Consider the following 12464-nt stretch of genomic DNA (forward strand, 5'->3'; position numbering starts at 1 on the left):
GTAAGAAACTAATTAGTTTTTTCATTTCTTTCACAGAAACTCTTAACTTTTTGAGATTTGCGAAACCAGGCTGAAACGTTTATGTAACGTCAGCAACTCAAATTAATTTTTCTTTATATGATTTTCCTTTGATTTTATGAACTTTTATTATGATTTTTTGATAAGTTTATTGAAGGAAAATAGTTGGTTTAAGATTTGTTTTATTGTAGTTATCGGTTTATGATATCTCAGTTCACTCCAATTAATCATATTAAAGTGACCATACGAATGCGTTTGGCGCATACAGTAAGCGTTTGATGGTAGTTTTGCGCGTTTGGGGTGTGTACGCGTTAGTGTACGCGTTTATATATTAAAAAAAAGCAAATAAAATTCTTTCAAAAAATATTATTTGAAAGACTTTTAATAAATGAATTTTCTAAAATGTAGTTAAAAAATAACATAATTAAAATTCCAATAAACTTAACTATAAAACACGAAACTAAATGAATTAAATTCCCGTAAAATAAAGTTTTTAAAATTCCCATTAGAGAAGAAAAAAAATTACTTCGAAAGATTTTTCAATCAGAACAAAAAAAATGTCTTTTTCCCAAATTGTACATCAAAGCAAATTAAGAAATTTTATAATCCAAAATTTGCTTGTGCGCATACAAAATGCGAAGCAATAATTGTAAACGTGTTCAAGAAATATTGTGAAACTAACTCAGAAAATGATTTATTAAACAAATCATGTGTCAATTCTTTCTCATGCATCAAACCTCAAGGGCGTTAAAATGTATCCAATTTTGGCTCGTTATTTTGATGTTAAAGAGGGAGTGCAAATTCAGCTGATTAACATGGATTGTGTAAATGGAGAAACATCAGATATTTTATCAGAAGTTATCTTTAAATGCATTAGTGCTAACAATATAGTTGGTTGGCTTTACTTTCAGCTATCGAAAGAGTGCTTAAGTTATATCAGTCTCTAAGATCATACTTTTTAAGCTTAGAAAATTTTCCGAAACTTTTATTTGACTTTTTCAATAACGAAATGGGTGAAATAGTATTGTTTTTTATTCACAGTCAAGCCAATGTTTTTTATAACACGGTAAAAAAATTAAGAAAGATGATTTTTCTGCCGCTGAAGTTTCTGAAGTATTAAAGGATTTGAAAGACCAGATAAAATCTAGAAATAAAGAAAAATTTTTTTTTGAAAAAATCAATAGAAATCAAATTCGACGACAATGAATTGTTCGATGAAATTCGGAGGACTAATTTATATTGCACAGAGTAAAGGTTTTCTTCTTGGAACTCACAGTGTTAAATGTGACAAGCGATGGGTTGAAATTTTTTCTCATTTCGAAAATAATCACGTTTCTTATAACAATTTGTTAAAATTGGTGGAAGCCGCTTTATGTTTGCCAGGTACAAACGCTTCCGTTGAGCGATTGTTTTCGATTGCCAATTATATTTGGACGGAAGGGAAATCCCAACTTACAATGAAAACTTTTGCAGCTATTTTGTTTGTTAAATTTAATTTTAAAAAATTTAGCTGCTCAGAATTTGCAGATAAAATTAAAAAAGATGACATGTTGCTGAAAACAATTCATTCTTATGAAAACTATTTGTGATTTAAAAAAGCAAATATTGTTTAATATTTCTTCCATAAATTAGTTTCTTCGCATGCTATTATGAAATAAACAAATTTTTAGTAAAACCCATTTAAACCACTAAAAAATTGAAATTAAACATATATTCAAAAATTGTTAGTACAACACAAAAATGGGCAAGGCGAAACCGTCTTGAAAATATAAAAAATATAATTAATCATTTTATTAAAAATGATTAATTATACTTTTTATTTTTTCAAGACGGTTTCACCTATTTTTTGATAAGATTTTGCTTAAAATCATTTTATGCAAAATCTTATCAAAAAATAGGTGAACATAGACGCTAAAAAAAGTTGCCCTTGGACGCTTTTAATTAGCGTCTATATTCAGTCTATATTTTGGCATGTATAAATACAAATGGTATTTAAATCAGGCTACGGGCCTGATTTAAATACCATTTATATTTATACATGCCAAATTTATTCTTTGTACGCGTCTGGTCACCTTATGATATATCAGTTCACCCTAAATAATGATATGTCAGTTCACTCCAATTAATGATACCTCAATTCACTCCAATAAATGATATCTCAGTTCACCCTAATTAATGATATCTCAGTTTAATTTCACCGATAGTTTTAATAGCTCTCTGTAGAATAAAGAAAGTTCTCTTAATTAGTTTGGTACTATTTCAAAAACACGTTTTATTTAAAACTTTGATTTATTTTTCTATGACCGTTTAAAATAAAAAGCATGGCATCATTCCTCGGTCCAACTAGTTTTTTGTTATGGAATTTAGATTTGAATTACTTTTAGTTTGATGGTTTATATTATATATTATTTCTACTCTACCAATTTTTATCTCACTTATTTTATTTATTCTCCAGTATGAAATACGAATAATAAAAAAATATCAGTGACTTGGAAAAAAATTCTTTCGGCCTAATGTCATATAGAGGCCACATACCTAAATCCGCATTGTTATTCATCTCCACGGACCAAAAGTAAGTGAGTTTTGTGAAGAACTTAAGTTATGGGAAAACAAGTCAACAACAAGAAGTAATTTTGTAAGAAAGCAAGCATAGCAAAAGCAGAAATTTTGCTAAAACTCTAAGAAAAAGTTAAATTACTTACTTGTGGTACAAAATTACTCATGTACCAAAGCGACGCAAATCATATTAGTTATATTGGGCTAATTGTAGTCAGTTCAACTGCAAATCTAATGCAGTTGCAGCAACTAACGCAAAATGAAATAGGCTCAATGGTATACTCACAACAGTTGCGCAAACCAAATAAAAAAATGCAGTTGCGCCAACGAATACTAATTGCGTTTGGCGTAACAATACTTTTTTAAATTTTATTATTGAGTTGTATTTATTTGGCGTTTTTACAAATAATATTTACCACAAATATTACAAACATATCGTACACCCAGATCAAGGGTGCCACAAGCCAAAAAGTGTCAAACTGAGAAAATCAGGGTTAAAGTTTTAAGTTTTTAATATTTTTTCCAACTAAGAGTGCCATTTTTATCTGTCATTTTGTAAACATTCGTTTTAGACTTGTGGCATTTTGTCACCATGTACTACACATAACATACTATTAAATGACATTCATAACTTAATATCCATAATTTTTGACTTGTGGCATCCTTGATCTGGGTGTACTATATTATATATTTAAAAAGTTATAATTATGTTACAATTAAAGATCATTTAAAAAATTAATAAAATGGGCTTCAAAATAGTAAAAAAAGTTTACAGTAAAAATATTAATTCAGTTTAAAAAATTCATTAATAATTTCAAAAACCTTTGACAGCACATAACCAGGGTAAAGGAATTTTAACTGTTTTTCAGTGTAATTAACCTATGATAAATTCTTTTTTTAAATTCGAGTCACGAATTTGGATTTTCTTGTTTGATTAAATAACACTTAACTTTAACACATAAATATCTAAAAGTGTTATATCTGTTGCTATGCATGCAATAAAAAGTACATGAAACTCAAGATGCAAATACGCTTTGCGCTGCGACGCGACGACTGAATTTAAATATAATATCTAACTTAATGCGGTGTTCGTATATTTTTTGTTAGTGTTCTACAAAAACGAAAATAAGTTAGTTTGAATAGTAAAATGTTTAAATAAGGTAACGCCTATGTAAGATTATTCAAGGTTTGTACAAACAGGTTTGTAAAATCAAACAAAAAAGAAAATCATTTGTAGATTGAGACAATTTTTTAGACATAATAAGTTAACTGAAGTTTTAATTGAAATACAAGTTTTATTCTTGTAGCAAAACGCTTTGGATTTTTACTACTTACCTACAGCTTGTTATACTTAAATAACAAATGTTTTCCTAAATTTTTGTTTTTTAGAAAGATTCTATTAACTTTTATTTATATTATCACGTAGATTCATCAGTATGTTCATTATTGACATCAACTTTGCTATTTCTAGTTCCATAAAATAGATAAATTGCTACTCCAATGACCATCCAAACAGTAAATCTAATCCAAGTAATTTTTGACAGTTTTAACATTAAAAATGTGTTTGCGTATATTGCGATTATAGGTAAAGCTGGAACACAAGGGCACATAAATGAGTATTTAGTTTGTGATTGAGGCATTGAATATATGAGACCTATTGATATTAGAATTAAAACTCCAAAAAAGGCTAATAAAAATATAGCCCATGCCTGTTTGTTGTAGATTTGATCAAATGCAAACAAGAGGGTGCTATTAAATGCGAAAAACCAGACAAACAGGCATAAACACATGCACGAAACTACTCTCCCTGAGAACTCAGTTGGTAGGTCAGCTTCTTTTACAGCATTTATTTTTTTATTTATTGGAACTTTTTCCTCGCTGTTTGGTAGCAAACTTTCCTTTAACTCTTCCTTATTGGTTATTAGTGGATTATTTGGCTCATCTGCTTTATTTATGTTGTTTATTGTCTTAATAGAAGAAATATCGTTCATGAAAATTGTGCTTGACGTATTTTCACCGTCATCAGTTTCACTATCATTATTTTTATTAACAAAAGGCTGCGATTCGTAACTACAATAACTGTCAGGCTGGTAACGAAGTATAAGAACGCAAAGAGAAACAAGTGTATATGCAAGTAACGTGCCTATTGACATCATTTCAACCAACTCTTCTAAATCAAAAAAAAATGCAAACAAGGCAGTAAGAATTCCTGGGTAAATAGTAGCATTTACAGGTACTTCAGTTTTCTTATTTATTTTTGTAAACATTTTAAATAATAGTCCGTCTTTTGCCATAGCGTAAATAATGCGTGGCAGTGGGAAAAGATTTCCTAACAAACTAGAACTCAATCCACATATAGCACCAACAGATATAATATAGTTAGCCCAGCCCAACCCTCTTTGAGAGAATGCACCCGGTATTGGCGAATGTTTATCAAGTTTACTATATGGCACAATTAAAGTAATTACAGATGATACACCAAAGTAACAAAGAAAAATTATGACTAATGATGCCACAATGGCAATTGGAATAGACTTTGCTGGATTTTTAGCCTCTTCCCCTGTGGTTGCAATTATATCGAATCCAACAAATGCATAAAAACAAGTAGCTGCACCTGACAGTACACCAGATGCGCCGTAAGGAAAAAATCCATCTCCTTTTGTCCAGTTATCAAAATCAATATAGAATATTCCAGTAATGATTATGAAAGCAACAACACTAATATTAAAAAAATTAAATGTCACTGTAAATACTGCTGATTCGCGTACTCCAAAAGCCAGAACAATTGTGACAGCAATGGTAAATACAAATGACAGTATGTCAGGAAAATCTCCTAAATATTCGCTGTTGAAACTACCAATATTTTCTTGGGTCCATTCGCGAACACGATAACCAATTGCGTAATCAAATGAACCTGATAGTGCAGCAGCATCTGCAGCTGTTCCAATCATATACTCTAACACTAAGTTCCAGCCAATAAAAAACGCCCAAATTTCTCCAATAGTAACATAACTATACGTATAAGCACTACCTGTTGTTTGAGGCACTCGTGAGCCAAACTCTGCGTAGCAAAGGCCAGATAAAAGAGACGTTATAGCAGCAATTGTAAATGAAATTACTACCGCAGGGCCAGCCATTTTAGCGGCAACCTGACCAGTAACAACGTATGTGCCAGCTCCAAGTGTTGCACCAACACCTAAGTGTATTAATTGCCAAGTTGTCAAGCATTTTGAAAGACCTTGTTGTAATGAAGATTGTCGATTTACTTTTTTTCTTCGAAATACCAACCCAAACCAGGCGTTTGCCAACGTTGCAAACATTGCCATTGTTATACCATTTCAGTTTCTTTTTAATCTTATTTCCTAAACATAAATAAAATTTTGTGTAATTTAGTTTTAAAAAAGTTTTCATTTCAAAGAGTTTTTTTTATATTAGATTGTTTGTTTGAACAGTTGTTAAAACAAAACTAATAAAAAAATTGATTATTCTCATTAAAACTAATAATATACTAATTTGTTAAGTTGATGTAATAAATATGCTTTGTGATGCAACAAAAGGTTAACAATGAAATGAAGGAAACAAGTATATAACATATTACTAATAGTCGGAAACGGTTGAAGTAGATATGTATATATATATATATATATATATATATATATATATATATATATATATATATATATATATTTATATATATATATAAATATATATATATATATCTTATAAATATTATTATTTTATATTAATAATTATATTATATATATATTTATAATTTAATTTATCATTGCTGTTTTTTAAGAAAATTGAGCGCTCTATTTGTAGAATACACTAACATAATTTATATATATATATATATATATATATATATATATATATATATATATATATATATATATATATATATATATATATATATATGTATATATATATATATGTACATATATACATATATAACTTTTGAAACTCGAGTTTAAATAATTCCTTCACATTTTTATGTACGTTAACAGTTTTTAAATTTTCTAGCGATTGTGTTTAAAAAACAATTTTTTTTAAGAATCATAAGAACTGGAATCTGATCTGCTGAGATCGGAGAGAGTTTCTGAGAGATTCCTAAACAAAATTTACGATTCTAGAAGTAATGGATCAAACATCCATTAAAGCAGAAACAACACAGATCAAACATTAAATCTCAGAAGAAAAAGGGTTTCAAAACTTTCTTGAAGAAGTTCCTATCTTGGAGATAAGATGTTAAAGCTCCATAGTAAGTACAGAAATTTGCATCGTCTCAAATTATTGAACTGTAGTTTCACTGTGTAATTTTATTGCTTGCAACTGTAATTTCATTGCTCGCAACTTCTCTAAAATGTGAAATGATTTTTTAGAGGAGGATAACACGCTAATTGTTATTTCTGTAACGTTGTTTAAAAAGAATGTCGGGATTGATTTTGTTCTGAAAATGCGAAGGAGTATGTTCAGTTTTTTCCGGAACTGAAAGGATATGAAAACGTGTTAATTGCAGAAGAGCCGGACCGAGCATTCCAGAAGTAAGTGGAGAATAATAGAATACTTGGTTTAGTAGGATGGATGAAACAAAAGTAAAGTGAAAATGACAAGAATGCAAAATCTTTCCACTAATACTGAAATTTTACCACAAATTATAAATAATGTTAGGAATTCTAAATTTTAAATAATGTTAACAATTTAAATTAGCAACTAAATTAGATGAACTTGGAAGTCGGTAAACAGTGTTCAAATCTCTTCGTGAGAAACAGTTAGTTCCCAGTAAATACACGACGCATTTTAGATGTCTATAGAACTCTAAGATTTAGAAAAAGATACATTGTTAAAGACGACTATTAGACGTTTTTTATTAAGGAAAATTTAAACGCCTTAGACGAATTTTAAATGTCTTTACAAAAGACATCTATTATACGTCAAAATGCCTAATGTAAATTTTTTTGAAAAATGAAAACTAAGCTTTTAGACGTCATTAGACGTCTCATATATGCGAAATATGTCCAATTCAATATTTTAGGATGTTTAAATTATTAAAATGCAAAAATTATTAGATTTATCTTATTATAATGTTTTACAAAACACCATAACAAATAAAACGCTTGCGCATTAAATTTAATATTCTTTTTTAATTTTATAAAGTTGTTAACATTTATTTTTGCGTTATGACTATTTATAGATCCTAAAAAAAAGAAATCTGTTTCTGTAACTTATTCAAGCATTTAGATTGAAGCATTTAAAAGAAAAACATTACGTTATTACAGCTAATATCATTATTTTTTCAAAGTGATATTATAAATAATAATATTGAACTCTACTATTAGCAGTATTAAGCTATTAATAACTGTCTATTAGTTGATATAAAAATATCTTTTGTATTTTATAACTGTATTATAAAAAAATTGAATTTGATCCCTTTTTTTAAAATACTATGTGCTTCCACAAATGTTACGTCTCTAATACTTTGCGTTTTCACAAATGTTATGTTTTTAAAAAGACGTTTTTTAGTAGGGGAGACACAACATATTGAGCATTTTTTCCCCCTAAAGACATCTTAAAAGACATCTTTTTGATTCATGATCTAGAATGTCTACGAACACGCGTTTTAGACTTCCTAAAAGAGATTTAAAACATCTTTGTTTATACTGGGTAAGTGTGGATTTTTCTATAACCTTAAAAACATCGTTACTTATGTAATATATAAATTAAATTATTAATAAAAATTTGTAAATTAAAGGTCAGACTTAGATTGATTGAGCCGACTCAAACTCAGATGCTGATAAAAAGTAAATTGCTCAGATTTATATTTTCTTGAAATATAAATTTAGTAGTTTCTGTCATTTAGGTAAGCCATGGTCTTACTTTTAAATCAAACCATGGTCTGTTAAAGTAAATAATGTTGCATTTCGTTTTTGATTTTTTTTTGCTTTTTTTTTTTTAGTGTTAATATTCCAGAATCATGTTATGCAAGTTAAAAAGTTTACTAGATTACTAGGTTTTGAATTGAATCAAATGAGTATGGATTAACGAATTAATACAATTAATGATGATGGTTACAGGTAATGCAAACGGATAAGGATTTATGGAAGAAATTACAATTAATGCCAATAAGTAAGATATTGGTAAATTAATTTACAGTATAAACAGTACATTAGTTTGTTATTACAAAACATTTGTGCATTACTTTATATATATGTATGTAATATATAAATGTATACTATATACATATACATATATACCCTGTATACATATATATATATATATGCATATATACATACATACATATATATAGATATATATATATATATATATATATATATATATATATATATATATATATATATATATATATATATATGTATATACATGTGTGTGTGTGTATATATATATATATATATATATATATATATATATATATATATATATATATATATATATATATATATATATATATATATATATATATATATATATATATATATATATATATATATACATACATACATACATATATGAAGTTTTTAATTCTTAATTTAAAGAAGGATACTATTATAATATTGCAATAAATTTTTCATGCTTGTAAATAAAAAATATAATAACTCAATAAATCAGACATTTTTTTTTTAACTTAAAGTTTATAAAAGTGACTTGTTACCATGCGATGTTAAGGGTTCTTTTTAAAGGTAATTCCATTATTAAACCGCTTGAATTGCCATTTATATGACGTAATAAGTAAGGTAAAATAAACTTCTTAATATTCGATTTTTAATATTTCAAGCTTCTATGCACACGTCTCTGTATCTCGTTGACCTGTTAAACTTCGGCATTGCCAAATGCTTTTAAAGCACTGAACTCATTTTACGCGTTTGAAGTACAAAATATAGTTTGTATTAACCTCTTTAACAAATGTGAAATATGTTTTGTAAAACCTCTTTAACAAATGTGAAATATGTTTTGTATTAACCTCTTTAACAAATGTTAAATATATTTTGTATTAATCACTCAAATATATGCAAAATATGAATTTAAAATTATAAATATGCTAAATATATTTTGTATAAACCTCTTATATATTCAAAATGTAACTATGAAAGTATAAAAATAAATATTAGCTTCTCAAATATATGCAAAATATAAATATAAGTCAATTTAATAAATAAAAGTAGAAGTTTTATTTTTAAAACTATTTTTATTTATTAAATTGAGGTAATTACACTACAATTACAAAATTGATTACATAATTATTAATGAATATAATTACAAGAATAATAAAATAATAGTTTTATTTTTTAATTATTTTTATTTATTAAACTATTCTGTTAAAAAATTTAATTTTGCGGTATTTGATTAATCAAATACCTCATATATTTGTATCATATATATCCCTTTTGTATCATATATATACCTCATATATTTGATTATACAAATACCTCAAATCAAAAGTAATAATCGATTATTAATTACGATTTCTCTATAAACAAATTTTAAACTTTACGTGACTAATTTTAAGGTTTAAGTGACACTACATCAACAAAAGTTTAGGGTGACACTACGTCAAAAAGTTTCAAAATTTAGGTATTAGAGTTTGAACTTAAAGAGATTCTATTCAAGTAAAGTAAGATATTCCTATTTCGGGCAGCATTGAAATTTGATGCAGCCTTTTTTATTTAATTAATAATTTATATTATTTATTTAATTAATAACATTTTTATTTAACTAATAATTTATATTCCTTATTTAATTAATAAACTTTAATTCAAACCAAAGTAAATATTTTTGTTGTTGTTTTTTTTTCTTTCTACTTTTGGGCCCATGACATTAGTGCGTTTAGTGTTTTTTTAATTAGATTTTTTTATACAAAAAAAAAATAATAATAATAATTTTGTGGTTTAAAAGTTGCATAACTTTTCAACTAACAATAATATAACAATAAGTTTGGTTATTTTTAGAAAGTTAATATTTGAGCGTTCCTCTTTGCTCTTATGGTACTTGTTTTGTTTTTATTTTACATTAAAAAGAAAAAAATGTTGATGTGCCTACAAACAGGTTTAATCAAATTTGTTTTTCAAACCAACCGCAGCTTATTATGAACCTCACCCTGTTAATTAATTTTGAAGAAAATAAAAGTTTAAGTGTAAAATCAATTTTTCTATCAGAAAGAAAGTTGTCTCTTTAATGTGTGTTAAACGCGCAGACTTAAAACCTAAGCACATTAATAACATAAGTATGTTTTAACACTATTTAATAAACAAAAAGAGCAAATAAATGTTATAAATCAAATTTAAGGAGATGTTGCAAATTTAAGGAGATGTTGCAAATTTAAGGAGATGTTGCCGCAATTCAATTTTCAACTAAAAAGTAAAACTATAAAACTTAATATATGTTTTAACATTGTTTAGTTTGAAGTTTACATAAGTCAGTTATTTGCATTTGACATTAGATAATCGGTATCGAGTCTCGGTTTACCGTCTGGTATCGGTGCAGTATCTTACAGTATCGATATTAGGATCACGCGATACTAGTATAGAAAGTATCGGTTATGTTGGTGATTGTTTGGTATCGGTGCAATACCTTAAAGTATCGATATCGAGATCACGCTATACTGGTATCGAAAGTATTGGTTGTTGGTATCATTTGATACCAATAACAATATTATCATTTGGTATCGCAGCTCGGGTCTTCAAGAGAATTTGTATTTTACTTTTTTAAACGATTAGTATTTAAATTTGTAAATTTATATAATACCTGAGATGTAGGGGAGAGTGGGTAGAAGCGGGACAAAAAAAAAAAATTTCGAGAATAACTTTAATATCTTTTTTAGATAAATTTTTGCACTGCACCAAACAAATAAAGCATCATTTCGGGCACTGATTCCATCCCTTAAGATTGACTGCAGAGTAAAATGAAATATAAGCTTTACAATATGCTATTTTTACCTTTAGAGGAACTGTGTTACTGGGGTAAAGTGGGACAGCCATGAGGTGAAATGGGAAAAGCTAATAATTAACAACATATTAACAACACGTAATCCTTATCAAAATACTTAAGAGATTTTCACAAAATATTTACACAAAAGTGAAATAAATAGGAGATTATTTAATTTTCTTTGTTCCACTTCACCTATCAAAGAATCTTATCAAAAATGGTGGGGTTCTTATCAAAAAGGTGTTTTATACCACACGAAGGAGAACAGAGCGATGTTTGCTAAATAGATAGGGGAAAATCTCATTGTTTACATTAGATAAAGTTGCTTGGTTACCTCTCCTAATTGGAATTTTGAAGATGTCCCACTTCTCCGCGTTCAACCTCTCCCCGCTCTTTCTTATATAATTGACTCATATAGTTTAATAGAATTTCTCAAGGATTGTGTGATATCGTATCACATCATATTTATTATTTGATGTTTCAAATAGTATTGCAACATTAACTTAATCAATTGTGTGGTTTTTTCAATTTCATATGTTGTTAATCCAATCGAAAATGGCTCTATTCGTATGTAAACAGTCAAAAATCTTGTAAAAGTGTAATTTGTTCTATTTGGACTTAAATGGTAATCAACTAGTAGATAAAAAATCAATTGCAGAATGTTTCAATCTTCATTTTTCCAAATTGTTTTCTCCCATCACAAGTAATCTAAGCTTACCAGTGTTTATTATTAGAACTAATGCAATCTGTTCTCTAGACGTCAGCTCCTTATTCTCTAGAAAAAATTTAGAAGCATTATTATCATCCCTTGATACTTCTAAGGGTATAAGTATTGATGGTACACACGCTTATGTTTTAAAAAGTTGCTCAGTTAGTTTCAGCAGCAGGCTACTTTCACTTATATTTAAATGCTCCATAGTTTCTGGTCAAGTTCCATCATATTGGAAGCT

General features: G+C 27.4%; 1 protein-coding gene across 1 annotated transcript; it reads right to left on the reverse strand.

The window, feature by feature from the left end:
• Positions 1–3804: 3804 nt before the first annotated feature.
• On the reverse strand, positions 3805–9647 carry LOC100203387 (high affinity cationic amino acid transporter 1). The gene is made up of 2 exons (XM_065799166.1): positions 9245–9647; positions 3805–5936 (listed from the first exon to the last, which is right to left on the reverse strand). Exon 2 carries the CDS (start codon positions 5898–5900, stop codon positions 3993–3995), a length of 1908 nt encoding a protein of 635 aa, XP_065655238.1. The 5' UTR covers positions 5901–5936; positions 9245–9647; the 3' UTR covers positions 3805–3992.
• Between the last annotated feature and the right edge of the window lie 2817 nt (positions 9648–12464).

Source organism: Hydra vulgaris, chromosome 06, assembly GCF_038396675.1.
Source record: "Hydra vulgaris chromosome 06, alternate assembly HydraT2T_AEP".
NCBI classification, from domain to species: domain Eukaryota; kingdom Metazoa; phylum Cnidaria; class Hydrozoa; order Anthoathecata; family Hydridae; genus Hydra; species Hydra vulgaris.

Coding starts and splice junctions, on each gene's coding strand:
- LOC100203387 (XM_065799166.1), bottom strand. CDS start 5,900: ATGGCAATGTTTGCAACGTTGGCAAACGCCTGGTTTGGGTTGGTATTT.